This window comes from Dipodomys ordii, unplaced genomic scaffold (genome assembly GCF_000151885.1).
Source record: "Dipodomys ordii isolate 6190 unplaced genomic scaffold, Dord_2.0 Scaffold6, whole genome shotgun sequence".
NCBI lineage: Eukaryota > Metazoa > Chordata > Mammalia > Rodentia > Heteromyidae > Dipodomys > Dipodomys ordii.
Genome location: NW_012267222.1, coordinates 5,495,916 through 5,515,926, shown reverse-complemented (window position 1 = coordinate 5,515,926; position 20,011 = coordinate 5,495,916). Strand labels below are relative to the sequence as shown.

Sequence of the window (20,011 nt, the reverse complement as noted above, 5' to 3'; positions counted from 1 at the left end):
TATTATGAACCATCATAAAATAGAACTGGAGTTTCAAAACTGTACATGCCACAAGGCTCTGGGCTTAGGAAAGGAGGGGGGGGCTGAGGACCCCCGGGGTCAAAGTGACAAGTAGGGGGCTAGACAAGTGAACCCCTCCCTTGTGCAACATTTTGCTAGAAAATGACCCACCCTGAAAGTAGAGCAATGGGATGAATCTTCAAGAGTCTGACAGGTGAGGTCTCCTCCCCAAGGGGAAACAAAATCCTCAAAATACAAAGGGGTAATATACATTCCTCACCCAGTCTTGGCACCAATTGTGTGCTTTAAAAAATATACTTCACTGGAAGAAAGAAAAAAATTTTAATGGTACCCTACAGCAGCTGCTTAAAACATAATTCTTACGGACAAATATATATGCATATATATTAAACATTTCAAACAAATAAAGACATCTATTGTACCTGTGCAGGAATGAACAGACCTCAGATCCTAAGAGAGTTGATTTCAAGATAAAAGAAATGGCGGGGCAGCGGCAGGAGCTGGGAGCTACGGAGGGAGTGGGGTACTGCTGGGGGCTGGGACCCTTCCTGCTGGCAGCCCCTCCTGAGGCTCTGCGGGGGATGCGCTTGGGGTGATGGTTTCTGTAAGGCTCAGCTCTGGTCTCCCCTGCGCAAGCTGAGCGTGGCTTCTGGAGCCCAGAGATCAACTCCTTTCTCTGCCTGATATTCTGGGCACAGAGCTTCTGAGGCCGCCCTGGGGAATCTCAGCAAGAAAAGCAGATGGAAATTTAAACTCACACCATAAAAAAAGAACCCCAAACAAACAAACGAACCCTAAAAAACAAAAAACAGAAAGCCGGCACAAAGAACAAAAGAAACTCAAACGGGTGCAAGGATGCATGACCTCCAGAGGTAAGGGGCGACCCCGAGACCCTGGGGCCTGCAGCCGGCACAGGAGCTCAGAGACAGCCCCTGGAAAGCAGGCCAAGGGATGTGCACACAGACACCGGCCCCATGCAGGCAGGAGGGCCCCGGGAAGGACAGGTGTGGCACACAAGCCCTGGGAGGCGACAGGTGGGAGAAAAGCAAGCGCACACACCAGCGGGAGGAGACTGAACACGCTTTCCTTTCTAAATGGAATAAATAAATGGCCTTCGTTATTGTTAAGAGAATAAATACAGGGTATGGGGCATGAGCAGCCAGGGTCAGGCCCGAGTGCTACTGTCTTGGGGAGATCCAACTTGGGGCTCTGTCTTGGTGTCCATGGGGCAGACATCCTGAGCCTCACCTGGGCGGCCTGCCTCCCGCCCCCTCCCCGCCCACTGCTGGCATTGCTGGCAAGCTCCAGTACCTCCCACTGGTCCCCTCGCCTCAGAGCCCCCTCCCTGGCTGACTGACACCAGCCTTTCCCCAGAGTGCTCACCGCAGCCCGCCCACCCAACAGCACACTGCGCCCATGGAGGCTTTCGTAGGAGTTTATTCTCCCTCTGGTTGGCGGAGGGGCGGTGACTCGGCAGGGGGCTGCTGCGGCCAGCATCGGGGAAGGAGAAGGGCCTGGCCATCCTGGCACCAGTCCTAGGGCAGAGGCAGCAGGGAGGATGAGGAGGAAGCGCAGGCTGCTTCTGCCCATGTCTGGGGCGGGCATCAAGTGCAGGGTGCAGTGGCGGTGGCTCCGTGAGCTGGCACCAGGGGGCGTCCTGGGGCGCGTCACTGGTAGAGGAGGTAGGCCTTGAGGGAGGCAGGCAACGGCAGTGTGGGGATGGCGCCCAGGCGCTCCTTCCCCAGGGCCAGGCGCACGGAGCGTCGGCAGAGGTCCATGAGCGGCAGGGGCTCCGCTGGGGAAACCAGGGGAGAGAGGGAGAGAGTGTCAGCTCGGCTCAGGATGGCTCCAGAACCACAGCCCTCACCAAGTGCACAAGGTTACCTTTGATTCATGCGGAGCTGAGCAGATCATTAAGGAACGCGATGCTCTTTTGGCTTTAAATGGATAGTGCCAGCTGACACAGAGAAACCACTCTGGGCTGGGAAGCTTGGCCAGCCTCTGCCATCTCTGATTGACTGACTTCTTTGAACCAGTACTAAGGCTTAAACTCAGGGCCCCCTTAGCTTTTTCTTTACAAGACTGGTGCTCTACATATAAGCCACAGCTCCACTTCCACTGGTTAATTGGAGATAAGAGTCTCAGAATTTCCTGAAATGCGATCCTCAGATTTCAGTCTCCTGAGTAGCTAGGATGACAGGCGTGAGCCACTGGTGCCTTATTTCATCTCTGTAGTGGGTATCATGAGTGATAGAACAATCAGAGAGGCCATCATCATCCTCTCTATCATTGTACAGGAGAAAACTCACAAGAGTGTGAATGACTTGCCTAGAGTTGCCTAGCTGGGAGAGCCTGGTCTGGGACTCGCACCCAGGCCATTCTGGGCCTCTTCCCTGTCCCATCCAGACAAGCAGTGTCCTGAGAGCAGGTCAGCCTGCTGGATGTAGGAGCCGGCTCTCGCTGGCACACATCGGCACGGAATCCTGAACAGGCTCGGGAAGGGATCTCTGTGCCACTCAACTGCTCTCAGGGTCCAGTTTTTTTTTTGGCAGTACTGGCATTTGAACTCAGGGTCCTGCATTTCCTAGGCAGGTGCTCTACCACTTAAGCCATGCCTCTAGCCCATCAGGTACCAGTGTGTGTGTGTGTGATCGCATGCACATACGCACACACATACATACATTCTAGCATTAGGGCTTGAACTCAGCCCGGGCTCTCTGTCCCTTAACTTTTTCACTTAAGATGGTGCTCAACCACTTGAGCCAGCTTTTGGTCATTTGTTATGGTTGCCCCAAGAAAGAACATATCCTCCTTCCTCTTCTTCCACCAGACATTGACCTCATCCCACCCAAATGACTCCTGGCGAGGACTAACAGCTCTGCAGCGCTGCGCCCAGTGCTAGGGGAAAGGAATGAATGGTAGATCTGTGAGGTCAAGGGAAAACGTCACATCAGGAAGTGTCCCTGACTTAGTAATGGTCACGCTGCTCACCCTTAAAGCTGCCACGGCGGCTGTGGTGCCGAAGCAGCGGTCAGTGTTCACCACCTGCCATTACTTTGTCCTTCTTGAAGGTCTTCCTTCACCAGCTGCCTGGGTACCACTCTCCTGGCTCTCCTCCAGCCATGTGGCTATTTTCCTCTGCCTCCTCTTGAGCCTCCTGACCTCTAACAGGGCTTGGCCTTACTCCCTACCTGACCCTACCCTTATTCTGGTCATCTCATCATCCAGGGCAACAGCTTCTGATGTTATTATTCTATCATCCATTCATTCACTCATTCATTCATTCATTCATTCATTCAGTTATTCTTGTGCTGGGAAGGGAGCCCAGTGCCTTGTGCATGCGAGCTAAGTGCCAGGTGAGCGCTCCTCTGCTGAGCCACATCCCAGCCCCGATGGTCATGGTTTTAAATCACCTGTACATAGATGGCATCTGACCCCTGTGTCCCAGACTCCAGGCCTTCAAACCCATGTGCATACAACAAACAAGCATCTCCACGGACTTCTACCCTTCAACCTGCTCCTTCCTCTGGCTTCCTCATCTCATCTCAACAGACAGCCCCAACCTTCCATTACACAGATGCAACACCACAGTCCTCTCGATGACTCCCTCTCCTGTCTCCTGTGATCCACTTAGATGGCACTTTCCAGAACCTGGCTGCCTCCCACCACCTCCGTGGCTGTCACCCTAGACTAAGCCTTGTTATCTCTCACTGGGACAACTATCACAGCACCTACCCTCGCCCTACCATCGGCCAAGGGTCCTTCTAAGGCCTACCCTCCCTTCCCCAGTAAGGACACTAAAGTGTCGGTGCTGGTAGGCATATTGCAGTGGCCCTCAAAAGTCCCGCTCGGCATCCCTGGACCTGGCCATCTACGGCATCAGGTGTGGCCTCCAGTCAGCCATGCCTGACGAGGGCTGAGAAAGCGGAGAAGCCCAACAGAGAAGCCAGCCTAGGACTGAGGTGGAGAGGGCACCGGTTCTCATCCCTGGCTAGGAGTGTCCTGATGCTCTAACACTTTGAGTCTCTGTCCAGATTCCAACAACTTATAGCCACAGTTTCCAACAACTTCTTCCCATTCACAATCCCCCACCCAAATCGTGTAGAATTTTCCAAGCAAGAACAATGGAAAACACATTCAACCTCCAGGCAGGATGCAGGGCGAGAGAGCATCTAGCGGGCGCAGGCCTACCCCTCTAGGACAGTGTGGGCAGAATTTCTATTTGAGAGGTTGCTCTCCAAGGGCAAACAGCTCCCAGGCCCCTCCTACCGCTCAGGGGCTATATGAGAGCTGGGACACACCAAACAGGCGTGCAAACTTGCAGCGCTCCTGTCTGCAGGCAAACGTTCCCAGAGGGACAACACGGGGCCATTTTCCTAGTTGGACACTGGTGGATCACGCCTGTAATCCTAGCCACTGAGACACTTGAGATCTGAAAGTCAAGGTTGGAAGCCAGTCTGGGCAGAAAAATCCGAGAGATTCTGTATCCAATTAACCAGCTAAATGTCAGACTGGGGTCATGGCTCAAGTTATACAGTATCAGCCATGAAAAACAAAACAAAACACAAAAAAAAGGCCAACTGGGATCCTGAGGCTCAGCCCCAGTACTGGAGCAAAATAGGCAGATACCAGTGCTCATGCCTGTAATAGTTACTCAGGAGGCTGAGATCTGAGGATCAAGGTTTGAAGCCAGCCTGGGCAGACAAACTGAAGACGCTTATCTCAATTAACTTGCAAAATGCTGGAAATGGAAGTATGGCTCAAGTGGTAGAGTACCAGCCTTGAGTGAAAAAGCCAAGCAAGAGCACAAGACCCTGAGTTTAAGTTCCAGGACCAGCACACACAAAGAAGATAGATAGATAGATAGATAGATAGATAGATAGATAGATAGATAGACAGATAGACAGACAGACAGACAGACAGACAGACAGGCAGACAGACAGATAGAGGCAAACAGACTGACACAGACACATAGACAGATAGTTCTAGTCTAGGCCAGTCAAGGGCCAGTCAGCCTGTCAATCCTGCCATCTGTCTACACCGAAGGCTGACAAGATCTGAGTCACCTGCAGGCAGGGTCTGGCGCCAGGCATCCCTGAACTCCTCAGTCCTGGGTAGAAGGGGTCAAGCCTCCCATTCCCCACCCAACACTGCCCATCCTTGCGCAGGGCACATTTGGCTGTGGACTTATGTCATTTATTTCTGTCACTTGAGGAGATGGACTCACAGAACTTGCTCTGCTGGTTCCTCAGTCTGGGCCTGAGGTGACTTCCTCAGGGAGGCTACCCGCGGTGTGTGCCCTGGCTGCCCCTGCCAGAGGCCCCCTCTCCTTGGGGCGCTGTCTACGCAGGGGAGGACCAAGCATCCTGCGTACGCTGTATTGCAAATGTCTCATCCAGCTGTGGGCTCACTGTTAGCCCCTAGCAAAGCCTGAACAGAGGCTGGAGAGAAAGGGGCAAGGACGGTTTCCAAAGAGAAAAGTAGACTATCCTGGATGTTCCAGTAGTTTTCAAGGAGTGCACTGATTCCTCTTCAACAATCTCCCACCATTGTGACTAATCAGGTCCAGACCACGTCCAACCCCAGGAAAGAGCCAAATCTGAGCAAGTGAGCTCACTGGCTTTCATTTGTCTGAGAGGCCCTAGAGTGTCCCAGGCTGTGAAGAACATACTACAAAAAAAACCCCCAAAACCCAAAACCCATACTGGTTACTGTTCTAGAACTTGGCAACTACAGAGCAAAGCTGGAGGTGGGTCATTCAAAAGAAATAAACACTCATTTATCCATTCATTCCAGCATCACCCACCTACCTGCTCATTCATCCACTCAACCATCATTTACCAATCCATCTTCATACACCTAACCACTTATTCCATCCATTGTTCATTCATCATCCATCTAATCATTTATTTATCTATTCATCCATCATTCATCCATTTGTCCATCCAGCCATTATCTATTTGCTCATCCATCACTCAGCTAGCCATTTTCATTCATCCACCCAACCATCCATCATTTACCAATCCATCCATTCATTCATCCAACCTCTCATTCTATCCATCATCTTCCAGCCATCTATCATCTTCCATCCACCATCTATCCATTATTCAGCCAGCCAGCTAGCCAAAATCCCTTCACTGAACCAGGCCCAGGAGGGTGGGCTTACAGTAATCCTTCATCCATCCATTCATCCCTCCACCCATTCATCCAACCAGCCATCATCCATTAATTCAGCAGACACTGGTCAGGAAATCCAGAAGACTTCCGCTAGAATTCCTCATTTAACCAGACGAAGGTAAAGAGTGGCCTTTGCAGATGCTGGTACATCTACTTAAAAGACATTGTAAGTCCAGCAACTGCATAAACGGTGGGCCCAGTTCCCTGGAGACGTGGGGAGGGTACTGACTTAGACGTGACGGGGAACACTTACGATCGAGTCCATTCAAGTAGCGCATGCGGATCTCGCAGTGGCCCCAGACGGCGCTGACTACAGGATACAGTTTTTTGCCTTTGAGTCCACGGAAAGCCACGCCCATGTACTGTCCATCCACAATGAAGCTCAGGGTCCCATCGTCCATGTCCAGGGCCACGAGGAAGGAGTCGGGCACGATGAACGTCTCATCTGGCTCCAGGAAGGCCGGGTATGTTTTGCTTGGCTGGTTCTTGCCATCGTGGTAGAGCCGGTTGCGCCCCAAGTCCCAGCCCCAGGACTCATGGTTATTGCCCACAAGGGTCGTGTACCCCACGGAGTGTAAGGGGGCGTCGGCCGTGGCCACGCCCACCACCGCATGCGTGCCTCGTTGCCTCATGGCCCACGTGATCTGCCACACGTGCAGCCCGCGCGTGTACCCCACTTTGCCCCTGATAGCGTCCGTGCTCTGGGCCACCGGGTGCCGGTGGAAGATCAGCTTGTCGTCCTCCTTCACGAAGACGTTGAGCGAGCGGTCGTTGTTGTTCCACGAGTGGAGCAGCTGTATGTCGTGGGACACGGGGGGCATGTCCAGCAGCAGGTCCAGTCGGGTGGGCTTGCAGTAATCCAGCCCCTGGAGCTCCTGCTTCAGGGGGCGGTATGTGGGGTCCCGCATGTCCACCGTCTTGATTCCTCCGGTGACCTTCTGACCCATATCTACCTCGGCTTCACCTTCTCACCGTCTCCCAAGGCAAACTCATCAATCTCGGGGCCTCGGCTCCAGTTTTCTAATCGGGGCCAGGCAGAATTCCTCAGGAAGGTTGCTAGGAGACCTCGCGCGTTGTGGAGCACTCAGTATTGCCTAATGGATGGAAAGAGAAACAGGAGGCCTGTGAGCAGGGGTGGAGGACGAGGGGGAGGTTAGTGAGGAATGCGGGCTACCCACACCCACACACCCCGGTGGCCCAGTGTGGGGCAGCCGGGAACTTGGCACAGGACGAGGTACCCCTGTCCCCGTGGCTACGTTGTCACAAAGCAAAGGGGCCATCTGCTCATGGTCTTCGTGGAGGACGGGGGGCGGGGGAACCAGGCACTGCTCTCAAGGTACTGGGTTTGAGACACACAATGGCCGCCCACAGCTACCTTGTCAGGGCTGCACAGGGCAGGAGGCCAAGGTGGCACAGAGCCGGGCCCAGCCATGCAGCAGTAGGTAGCTTGACGGCCAGCGTGAAGGGAAGCAGACTGCCCTGGCCTGGCTATGAGAATATGAGACGGGAAGGGGAGCATCTCGTAGCAGCAGGAGTCTGAAGGTGCCTCGTCCCAGCTCCCCGTCTTCTCCAGCACAGCTGCCCCTGATAGCGGGGCCATCCAGTCACCCCGGGGGAAGGGACCCTCACCAGGGAGGGCTGGGTGTGCACTTATCTAGAAGGGCCCGGAGGACAGTGCCACAGCGGGGCTGCAGCGGCCCCCCGAGCAGTTCTCTCCCCCCTGGACTGCACCACCAGCAGCTACTTCAAGGCCCAGGTTGGCTCCACTTCAAATGGCACCTGAGCAGAGGGTGGCATCTCCTAGTGCCAAGGTGGTCTGAGCCAAAAATTAGAAGATCCACTGTGGCTCTGCTTTTCCTTTTTACAGTACTGGGGCTTGAACTCAGTGCCTCTTTTGCTCAAGGTCAGTGCTCTACCACTTGAGCCACAACTCCATTTCCCATTTTTTGGAGGTTAATTAGAGATAAGAGTCTCACAGACTTTCCTCCCCGGGGCTGGCTCTGAACTGCAATCCTCAGATCTCAGCCTCTTGAGTAGCTGGTATTACGGGCGTGAGCCACTGGTGCCCAGGTCCACTGCTGCTTTCGCCTGCCTGTACCTTTCAGCTCAACACAGAGGCTTCACCCTTTGGGTCTCATCAGCCTGCTGGTGAGGAGGTCTGACTCCATGATGCCTTGCTTTTTAAGATAGGTCCTAACTTTTGCCCAGACTAGCCTCAGATTGCAGTCCTCTCATCTCTGCCTCCCAAGTACCTGGAATTATAGGTGAGAGTGACCTCTTTCTGTCCATTTTTAAAATGCGACCACACAAATGTACCCTTCTTTCAAGTTTCCAGAGAGCTTGGCTGGCTCCTTTCCTATCTTTCTCCACCTTTTTACCTTCTCAGGAAGGCACGGCCTGGCAGTGTCCCGGCCCCACCACCCCCAGCCCTGTGTCCCAGGCTCTTAAGCTCTTGCAGTGCAATGGTGGCCTGGAGACTAAGATTTCCCCCGAGGGTTCCCAAGCTTCCCTGCTTCATCTGCAACTCGAGTGTCATCTGTGCGTCACACTCTTATCTACAATCAAATGGAGACCATGTTCCTAGCAGGCCTGTCACCCTGGCATTTTACTTTAGCTTTTACATTCTGGAGATGTGTTCAGCCACTGCACAGAGATTCCTGTTACCTGGTCTTTCTGCTTGCCACACCTGGCACAACAGCTGAATGCTGCCTTTTGGCCATGGCCCAAGTGTCTGGAAGCCGGCTGGGCAGGAGCAGATGGAGGTTAAGGTCTCTCCTAGGCTAGGCTTCTGTGAGGTGTAAATAAATGAGGGTACTGCATCCCAGTCAAACTTCAGAAAAATAGACAGTGGGCTGGACCTAACCCAGAGGCATAGTTCGCTGAACTTAGCTCTAAATCTATGCAGTTTCCGGAGCCGGGGATGGAGGAGTGCATTACTACAGGTGCCATGAGGGCCAAGTGACAGACGGGGCCACAGGAGAGACCGACGGGCTTCCCTGGGCTAGGAGGGAGCCTGAGAGGGGTGCCGAGCGGCCGGCAGGAAATGGGGCACTGCTACAGGTGCTGCTCTGGGTTAACCCATTTCCAGCTGTTCTGGGGAACAAATGCCAAAGCCCAGGCCTTGTAGGAGTGTCAGGGCCAGGGTCACGAAGTGAGCAGATCACCTGTCTCTGAGAAGTGAGAAGACAGCTCCTGTCTCCATGCAGAAGCCAGGCCACAAAAGGTTTGACTGGACAGCTGTATGCTGCAAGAGAGGACAGAGATGGCCTGCCACTGTGACCAGCGCCAGCGGTCACAGGCACACACATGCGTGTACATAACACATGTGCACATGTATGCATGGGTGCATGCACACACATGTGTGCATAACATGCATGCACGCACACGTGCGCACAGGTGCATGCACGTGTATGTGCTGCACACACAAAGCCATGACAGCAGTGGCTGCCCTGGTGAAGGAGCAGGGCAGAGGCATGGAGGCTGGGCAGTTCCCTGGCCAGCAGCTCCTGCTCCCCTGTCCCCGAGCAGTTCTGGCATGCCCCATATACTCAGCCGGGGATGATAAGGGACACCTGAATACGGAGGCCAAGCCCATGGTGGCATGCAGGCCAAGAACACAGAATGCTACAGAAGTAAGAACCAGAGGCAGGACACGGTGGCTGGACAGCAGGGGCGTGTGCACTTCAGGCACAAGCCCTGTGGTTCCCTCTATTCCACCAACCCCATCCCCACTAGTGCCGCACACGGTCCTCTGGGCTCACAGCTCAGGCTGACGTTCATAAAATCTTTCCACCCAGTGTTCCCTGACAGCTGCTCTGGATGAGAGCTGTGTGTCCCCTGAAGGACTTCCGGTGGCTGCCTGGGCTCCCAGTCTCCCACCGCTGGCTGCTGAGCACCTTTAAGGCAGTCTGGTCCAAAGTTCAGCACTGCCATCCGGGAGGGAGGCCTGCTTTCAGGGCGGTTTGCTGGGAACATGGCTCCCATGGTTCTCCATGGGAAAAAGGTAAAGCCCTCCCAAGTCACAGGCTCCTCCAGCTCCTTGCCCCCTCAGACGGGCTGGGGGGCAGCCAGACCATGAACCCATTGCTCCCCACTAGCGCAGGGAGTTAAATACACTTCCGGTTTCATACATGGAGCACCCTTGGCCTGGGCCATGGCTCTCACCCTGCCATGATCTGAGGTGGACCACCCATCCCTCAGCGGTTCTCTCTGTCAGGGAGGGGCAGCACGGCACACGGGGGAGGGGGACAAGGCTTGCTTGTCTGTGTCCCCATGCCAGTCATTCCATGAGCCACAGAAGTGTGGCAGGACAGAATCAGTAAGAGCTGAGGGTGCCTGGTGGTGCACAGGGGTAAGGGACTGAGAAGAGCGGAAAGGATGAGGGCGAAGGCGCCTCCTACACAGGTGCGGGGTGTGTCCTGGGACAGGTGCCCTGGGCCTGCAGGTGCGATGTGGCGGTGCCCTGACCTGATGTCCCCAGGCAGGGCCTGCACCAGGGCCTGTGGAAGAGACTCAGCCAGAATCTCATTGCCACCAGGCCGCGAGCAGCCCTCAGGGAGAATCTAAAAAGCAGAACCATAGATCCCAAAAAACAGCATTCAGAAAGCTTTCCTCTGTCCATGTTTAACTGCAGACACACATAAAGGCTCCGAAGACTACACACTGCGCCTTTCACTGCAGTTAGTCCTGGGAAGGGGAGAGGGGAGATATCTGCACTCAAACACTGTGTGCTGGTCCTAGTGTTTGAACTCAGGACGTGGACACTGTCCCTGAATTGTTTTGCAAGGCTAGTGCTCTACCCCTTTAACCTCAGCTCTACTTCTGGCTTTTTAGTAGTTACCTGGGGCTAAGAGTCGCATGGATTATCCTGCCCCAGCTGGCTTTGAACCATAATCCTCAGATCACAGCCTCCTGAGTGGCTAGTAACACAAGCATGAGCCACAAGATCCTGGCTTAAACTGTGTGTGCGTGTGCGTATGTGTATACTGCTCCTGGGCTTGAACTCAGGACCTGGGCACTGTCCTTGAGCTTTTTTGCTCAAGGCTAGCACTGTAACACTTGAGCTCCACTTTCAGCTTTGTCTCAGACTTTCCAGCCCAGGCTGGCTTTGAAGCACGATCCTCAGATCTCAGCCTCCTGAGTAGCTAGGATTACAGGCATTAGTCACTAGAGCCCAGCTATATCAAAGCCTTTTTATGAAAAACAGCATATCTTAGGCTGGGAAGTGGCTCAGCGGTAGAGTGCTTGCCTTGCATGCATGAGGCCCTGGATTCTATTCCTCAGCACTATATAAGCAGAAAAAGTCAGGAAACGGTGCTGTGACTCAAGTGGTAGAGCGCTAGCTATGAGCTGAGGGGCAGCACCCAGGCCCAGAGTTCAGGCCCCACGACTGACAAAAAACAAAAACAAAAAACAGCATATCTTTTTATTGTAGATTCCCAGGAAACCAATTCATAGCCATTTTCCTCCAGGTGCAACACAACATAATGATGATTTTGCAACATCAAGCAACCAAATACAGCAAAGCTTTTTAAAAAAGTATATGTGTGTCAGGTCAGGTGGTGGGGCTCATGTCTTTATTCCTAGCTACTCAGGAGACTGAGATTTGAGGATCATGTTCCTGCTAGCCTACACAGGAAAGTCCATGAGACTCTTATCTCCAATTAACCAGCAAAAAACCAGAAGTGGTGATGTGCCTAAAACCATCCTTGAATGAGAAAGCTAAAAAAGCGAGTGAATCCCTGAGGTCAAGCCCCAGGATAAGCATGCACATGCACACGTGCACACATGCACATGCACGCACGCATACACAGAGTGGAATATTATGCCTACAATTTCCAGGAAGACTTCCAATTGTGCTGCTTCTAAATCACTCATTCATCCAGTAAAACCCAGGGCAGCTGTCTGTCTCCACAAGCCCCACACAGCTGCTCAATCCCACAACCCAGCCTGGTGGGCTGTAGCTCAACTCTGTGCTTGTCCGGGGCCTGCTGAGGCTGCTGTACCACACATGCAACAGCTGCTCGGGCCTTGGCTGCCCACCTCTGGAGACGGGAGGAGGAACGAGGACCTCAGAGGGGCAAGCCTTTCAGCCCTGACTCCGACTGGACTGCCTGCAGCCCTGCCTGCAGCCCTTCGACCTTCCCTTGCTCCAAAGCACTCCAGGATCAGTAAGCCCTGAGCCCCACCTGTCCCAGAAATCCTTGGTTATGCCATTTGTTCCTATGGTTGGAGACACTACCAGGGTAACTGGCAGCCAGGATGGGTGGGCAGAGGATGCCCAGAGTGGCAGCCACATGCCCACCTCCTGAAGCTCGGCTCCCCTCAGAGCCTCTGACCTCAGAACAGCAAAACTATTGTTTTGCTACAAGACCAAGGAAGACTAAAATTCAGGATGTGGAACAAGGTGACCTATTTATAAAGCCTCCTTTCACCTGCAGATCAAAAGCCCTCCTTCCCTCCCTCCCCAAGGTCCCCCTCCCCCATCACCCATCAGTGGTTGCAGCCCAGGATTTTGCAAAAGAAACACACCCCTAGCTGTCTGCCATTATGTGGAGCACGGCCTGGCTGAGTTGCAGCCTGTCTAAGCTGCCACCAGCCCGCCCCTCTGGATTACTTGCTAATTAGGGTTCCAGGCTGCAGGAATGTGGCGGGCTGTCCAGTGCTCTCAGGGCATGCTCTGTGCAAGCGGGGCCATGGTTCCGCCACCAGCAGGGCCTATGCCATAGGGTTGCAATCCCCAACCCCCTCCCCCACACAAACACATCCACTGCCCATTAAGAGAGACTCCACAGTAAGGATATAAAATCGCTGCCCCTGGATGCAGCAGAGAGGATTGGATCATTCTGGAAAGTCTGACAAACAGTTTTGGAGAGAAAATTCCCACACAGTCCACAGCACTAGCCTCTGACCTCAAAAGACCAAAAAATGCACCTGCCACCGACACCTACAGCAGGACGGAAATTACTCACATACTTTCAGAAAGGGCTTAAATCAGTTGAGCGGCGCCCCTGGGAAACCAGAGTGCTATTCATACAGAGACTGGAAATTAAAATACAAAGTTAGGGTTGCAGCCTAGTTAGAGCGGCGATAAGGAGCCCGGGGACTGGAGGGTCCCGAGAGACACAGCGGTATGTCACCTTCAGAGGCGGTAAGGGCACCGATCCTGCATGGCTAGGACACCTGGTCCACACAGAAACAGCGTACCCCAAAGACCAGAAGTAGCAAGAAGACAAGGGAGAGCGGTTCACGGCCATCACCCTACATCAGAGGAAGAAGGGTGAGGATCAGGATAGATGTATAGCTGTAACACCAAGACAGGGGAGAAGGATGAAAGGGATGACATTGATCAAGATGTACTGGCTCATCCCAGCTACTCAGGAGGCTGAGAGCTGAGGACTGCGGTTAAAGCCAGCCTAGGCAGGAAAGTCTGTGAGATGCTCATCTTCAATTAACCACCAGAAAATTGATAGTGGCACTGTGTCTCAGTGGTAGAAGAGCTAGCCTTGAGCAGAAGAACTCAGGGACGGGGCCTAGGCTCTGACTCTAAGCCCCAAGACTGACTAAAACAACAAACAACCCCTCCCCTCACCCAAAAAAACACACCACCCAAAAAACCTCCTGACAACCGTATGGGCACACGGTAGACAAATAATACATGCAGCTCCTCAGCCCTTCCGTCCCCTTCAAGGCCAGGGACACCTGCCAAGTCTCTAAGGCAGGCCCGAGCCCAGCTCCCAGGGGCGGCCCTCGGGGCTCATTTGTCAAGAAAGCATCTATCTTGGAGCACGAGAAATGGAAAAAAAGCAGGAAGACTGGAAGGTCCTGGACAACTCCACACACGCAACCCCCCAAATTCAATCATATAAAGCCCTTAGGTCAAAAGCAGAAGTCCCTTCAGCTATCCACAGAGGTCCCTTTTCCCCTGGGAACGTGGCAGAGGTACAGATTTTTAGCTCCATAGACCTTTTGAATCAGAAACTAGGGGTTTAGGGAATGCTATGGTTTGGGAAATGACACATCTAAAAGAATTAAATATTCAAAATTTTAAACACATTTTAGAATCTGCAAAGTCTTACTCCATGGTGTGTGTGTTTGTATATGTGTGTGTGTGTGTGTGTGTGTGTGTGTGTATGTGCGCCTGTCTATACTAGGGCTTAGACTCAGGGCCTAGGCGCTGTCTCTTAGCTTTTTCACTCAAGTTTGGTGCTCTATCACTTGAGCCACAGCTCCACTTCTGATTTTTTTGTGTGTGATTAATTGGAGATAAGTGTGTTGTGGACTTTCCTGTCTGGGCTGGCTTTTAATTGTGATCCTCAGATCTCAGCCTCCTGAGTGGCTAGGATTATAGTCATGAGCCACCTGCATTGGGCTAGGCAGTTTTTTCCTTTTCTTTTTTTGTCAGTCATGGGGCTTGAACTCTGGGACTGAGCACTGTCCCTCAGCTCTTCAGCTCAAGGCTAGTGCTCTTCCACTTGAGCCACAGCACCACTTCCAGTTTTCTAGTGGTATATTGGAGTAAGAGTTTCACAGACTTTTCTGCCTGAGCTGGCTTCGAACCACGATCCTCAGATCTCAGCCTCCTGAGTAGCTAGGATTACAGGCACCTGGCTGGCAGTTTGTTTTTTAACTTCTTATTCTATCTTGATTTGAACTATTTCCAATGCTACACTTACCATAAAAAAAATCTCAATGCAGAAATGTATTGAGATTGTATTGAGAGTTCCTCCTTCTTTCTAGACTATTCTGGGGCACATACCAGATTCAAGGACAGTCATATCTGGCCAAGGATCATGCTACACATAGTGCTCCACAACACAACACAACACAATAGCCCTTTGTGTGCTATCACTCTTTTGGTGACAGTTCCTTACAGTGGTCACCTGAGCCCTCTGCCTGGACAATGGCCATATGTGGGTGAGCACTTCCCCCACAGCCAGGTGACTTCAAACCCACGGCTTTTCATTTAGTTCACAATCCCTTCCCCACTCATCCTCAAAACCTTGGCTCTGGGGGTTCCCCACCACTGACCTCTCCTGTGAATGAAAATTCAAACACCTAACTAGCCTACCTCCAGGCTTTCATCTTTGCCACACTCCATTGCAGGCTGGGGCACTGCTGGGACTGAGGTTTGTCAAGTGGCCCTCAGCTGGACGGCAGCCAATGACCTTGGAGTAGGGTCTAAAAGGAACCAGTGGTGCGTGGACTCGTGCAACCCTGCCACCTTTCCCTGGGCCGCGTGGGCAGCTGGGAAAGGGGTTTAACTCCGTAGGCTGCAACAGCCTGTAGGCACTTCCTCTTGGATGTTTGCATGCCCATCAGCGAAGTCCTGAGTACTCTAGGGGGAGGGCCCGGCAAGCTCAGAGTCATTGGTCCCATGCTTCTAGGCAAGTGAAGTGTCTGGGGCCAGATTCTCATAGCACTAGCTTGGCTCATGCAGAATTAGGCAAGGAGAAAGGATGTGACTTCCAGCCAGCACAGGGATGGCATATTCTCCGGCTGTCAAAAATAATCGCTAATGGGAAGAAGCAAGCCAAGCCAGGTGTGGCAACACATACCTGTAATCCCAGTACTACATAGTGAGAGCTTGCCTCAAGAAAATAAAACATAAAATATAGCTATAGTACTACCTATGATCCAGCCATACCACTCTTGGTCATCTATTCAGGACATTACAAGTCAGGTTGGTTACAATAAAGACACCTGCACGTCCATGTTCACTGCTGCATTATTCACAATAGCCAAGTTACAGAAATAGCCCAGATGAGTAGATCAAGAAAATGTGCCACTTATACACAATGAAATGTTTGTCATTTGTAGGGAAATAGATGAACCTAGAACAAATCATGTGAAGTAAGTCAAGCTCAGAGAGACAAATGGTGCATGTTCCCTCCCATATGCACAAGTTAGACTAAAATACAGCTGGACATGACAACTTCCATGGGCTCTATGCATTTACACGCGAACAGACTGGAGGAGGATCCCACAGGTGGAACTCCTCTGAACATGGACGCTATTATTTATCAAAGCAAATTCCAAGAAGTGGAAACATGTTTTTTTCTATTCTGTCTTTCATTTTTGGGGGTGGGGTGGGGTGGGGACGGAGCACAGGAATGGAGGGAAGAGGGGTGAGCAAATGCAGTCACTACATTCAGTACACACTATGTAAAATATACACTATGTAACTTGTGGATAGGGATGGGGGGATGGGAGAAAGCGAAGGGAAGGGTGACACTGCTCAAGAAGCACTGTACTCGTGACCTGACTTAGGAAATTGTAGCCCTTTTGTACAACTCCTTAAGAATAGCAATAAAAAAAAAAAAACAAGCAGCAACACACAAAAATGGTCATGTGCAAGGAGAGGACGAAAGGAACACAAAGCAAAAATGCTCTGCACGTGGCATGAGAGTCTTACGAGTTTCCCCTTCAGTTTCTTCACTGCACTGTAGGTGTGCGGCCCACAGTGTCCGCCCACAGTGGGGTATATAATAAACAAGCCGTGAGGTGTACCTAGGGCAGGGTGGTATTCCGCCATAAACAAGGAAGTACTTGTTCTTGTTCTAATGTAGATGGACTGAAAACTTTCCACCAAGTCAGAGAAACCAGACACAGTGGTCAGAGAAGGTGGTGCGGAGAGTGACAATGGGCGGGGAAGAAGTCTGGGGATGTGTCAAGTACTAGTGAACTGTCCTCTCTTTATACAGGCCAACATGCTAGGTGAGCTTCACCTCTGACTATGAGACATGCCCACCTGCCCCACGCCCATGGGGACAGGGGCCGGTGCAGGGAGGGAAGGGCAGACCTCACAGGGACCTGGCTGGTTCGCTAGGGTTTCACACCGAGACAGGACTAATGACGTTCAGATGTGGGAGTTGAGCGACTCAGGCCTGAAAGCCGCAATGGGGATCTCCACCCTCCTCCCCTTTCTTTTCTACAAAAGAAAAAGTGCAGAGCTGTGGTTTGGCAGCCCTGCCTCCTTAGCCGGCACCTGTAGACTGAGTTTCTCTGGAGGAATCTGGCATGTGTGGCTGCATCTCGTGCTTGTACCCAAACTGCAGGGGGTGGGGTGGGGTGGGGAGAACCCATTTGAGCCTTGCTGGTGTGAGAAGAGATGCCAGGGCAGACGGCGCCCACCAAAGGACCAAGGGGGCATTGGGGGCTTCCTCACAACTGGTCCATATCCTGAGGCTGCTTGAACGGACAAAGCCCTGCACTCTGATATCAGGAAATAATCCCAGCCACGCAACTCCGCTCGCTATCCCTGCCAATGCTGGCACAGCCTGGCTGCCAGCCTTGCCCACAGCCAGGAGGCCCAGGGCGGAGGCACAGTTGGAAGGGACTTGTCACCACATGCAGACTTGTCAAGGGTGGAGTGGTCCATTCCCAGGAGGATTACTTCTCCCAGGCCCATCCCCTCGGCCGCTGCCCACACTCCCTTTGGGGCTGGGCCTCCCTTGTGGGGAACACACGACCGCGGCCTGAGCAACTCTCGATGGAGGAAACTCAGCTACCAAGTGCTTGCATCTTCAGCTCCAGACCTGGTTGACCAGGGCCTGTCTTCCCCCGCTTGCAGAGCCTCAGCCCACTGAAATGGGGGTGATGGCGGCTCACCTCATTTGTTTGTTTTAAGGGACCCCAGAGACAGAACAGCCACCATGGGCGATGTGTTCATCATTGAGTTGCCCAAGGAACAAACAGGAAGGAAGCGGGGTGGTCTCCTGGGACGGGGTCTCTGGGTGCCCCCAGTGGTAGCATGCAGCCATGAAAATCTTGAAACTTTTTTTTTTTTTGGTCCTAAATTCAGCAAAGAACAGCAGCCTGGAGGTGCCATGACTTTGCTCTGCGGCCACCCCAGGCTCATTAATGGCTGAAGAGGAAGCCATCGGGTACTGCTGGCAGCGGCTTTGTCTGCCTCTGCCGGGCTCTTCCGCAGAGCTGCCCCTGTGGACTGCACCCTGGGTGAAGGCTGGCAGTGGCGGCGGGCTTTGGGGCTCTGGGGCAGCCCGGGCTTCCTGACCCGTGCTCTCCAGGTCAGGTGGAAAGGGGCTGAGCACTGGAAAGTCTCAGGAAAGCTACTTGGATGGGAGATGCCTCTGTTCCATTTCTCATGTCTTGAGAACACAGGGAGAAAGGGGGGAAGTGGAAAAAGGGAAATTGGCTCAATATCCATTGAATGGGCTAGTCCAGGAGGCAATCCAGGAGGCAATCACAGCCAAGAGAGGAAGCAAGGATAAAGGCAGCTGGGGAGACAGCGACAAGTCCACGGTCAGCCACTTGAGCGTGACCTGTCCCCCACGGCCTTGAGAGGTTCACACAAGTGTGTGCTTCACGTGCTTGCTTTGTAACGTTTGGGGGGGCATGCGTGCAAAAGGAATTTCCTGAGCAGGCTGGACTCCCAGGAAATGAGAACAGCGCTTCACAGACACGTCCCTGGGTCCCTGCATCCCGGGTGACTGGGGAGGCTCTGCCTCACCGCAGCTCCACACCTCTCCCCTGACTCCCCGCAGCTCCACACCTCTCCCCTGACTCCCCGCAGCTCCACACCTCTCCCCTGACTCCCCGCAGCTCCACACCTCTCCCCTGACTCCCCGCAGGCTCCTGCTGCAGCTTTCCCACCTGGGCACGCGTTTCTGCGGGACGTGATCCGTGGTGCCTGCTCCCACCCAACACATAGAACACACCGACCAGTCCTGACACTGTCCCGTTTCCGTTCTCATATCAAAAGCGCCTCTTTTCTGCTGAGACAGCAAGACCTGCCAACAAAACAGCCGCTGGGACCCATGTTTTCGCAACACAAGGCGCTGACAGTGAATCACTGAGGTTTAATGAGATCGGCAGCTGAACTGGTGGCAGAACCCATGTGAACGTCGCACTGTGGAGCCCGGGGTCCTGTACGCTGCCTCTCCAAGCCCTACATGGAAAACCAGACACGATGGAGACCCTGCGGGCCTATCTGACTCCCTGCAGCCCCTTTAGGGCACGGATCTGGGTGCTCATCATGCCCTGTGCCTGGTGGTGACACAGTGCAGATGTGTGGCCCAGGAGCTTTGTCAGGATCCATCTGACCTGTGTGACCTGTGGACTGTCAGCATAAGTCCTTGGGGATCCTGAGACTTGGAGGAAACCACACATCAGGAAGAAAGCAGGTGGAGCCTCATCTCCCTGCAGAAAGCTGGTCCTGAAGTACAACAGACTGAGGACGGCGGAGGCAGGCCCTGTCCCAGGTTAGGGCTCCTGGCCTAAAGAAGTGGGGCCCTGGGGTCGCTGAGGGTCTGGGAAGGCAAAGGCCATGAAGACATCATCCGGAGGCTCCTCCTCCACTCACCTTCCAAGCCCCACAGTCTCTCGGCCTCCTCTACTTCTCCAAATATTCCTTAGACCAGCTTGCCAGCATTCCCTCCAAGACACACGTACTTACAAAGCGTTCTCTGCACTTGAACCACCACCACCCAGATCTCCCAGGCCATCTCTGGTTGGCCTCCATGCTGTCTCATAGCTGGCTCCTCCTCCAAACTGCCCCCCAAGATTACCTCAGGGGCCTAGTCCTGCTGGACGGGGGCCAGTGGTTAGTCACCGCCCCGAGTTCTGGCTGACACCTACAAGCCTGCTCAAGACCCAAACACATCCAGTCAGTGGCCTCACAGTCTCCCAGAGACCTACCAGAGGATCCAGAGTTCTGGAATGTTCTGGGCAAGTGTCTTGGGAAAGAGCCAGGAAAAGAGCCCATGGGTCCTTTCCGCTGGGAGAGAAGGAAAGAGGGATGAAGGCAGCTCCAGCTCCTGGGCAGGGTGGCCTGGCTGATAGCGGCCCTCAG

General features: G+C 53.3%; 1 protein-coding gene across 1 annotated transcript; it reads right to left on the bottom strand.

The window, feature by feature from the left end:
• Window positions 1-1,677: 1,677 nt before the first annotated feature.
• On the bottom strand, window positions 1,678-7,331 carry Spsb1 (splA/ryanodine receptor domain and SOCS box containing 1). The gene is made up of 2 exons (XM_013031109.1): window positions 6,452-7,331; window positions 1,678-1,816 (listed from the first exon to the last, which is right to left on the bottom strand). Exons 1-2 carry the CDS (start codon window positions 7,143-7,145, stop codon window positions 1,689-1,691), a joined length of 822 nt encoding a protein of 273 aa, XP_012886563.1. The 5' UTR covers window positions 7,146-7,331; the 3' UTR covers window positions 1,678-1,688.
• Window positions 7,332-20,011: the final 12,680 nt, after the last annotated feature.

Bases quoted from the DNA above. Each gene is read 5' to 3' on its own strand.
- Spsb1 (XM_013031109.1), bottom strand. From the start codon at position 7,145: ATGGGTCAGAAGGTCACCGGAGGAATCAAGACGGTGGACATGCGGGAC. The intron at 1,817-6,451 runs GTAAGTGTTCCC...TGGTTTCCCCAG, and splicing joins CTACTTGAATGGACTCGATC to CGGAGCCCCTGCCGCTCATG.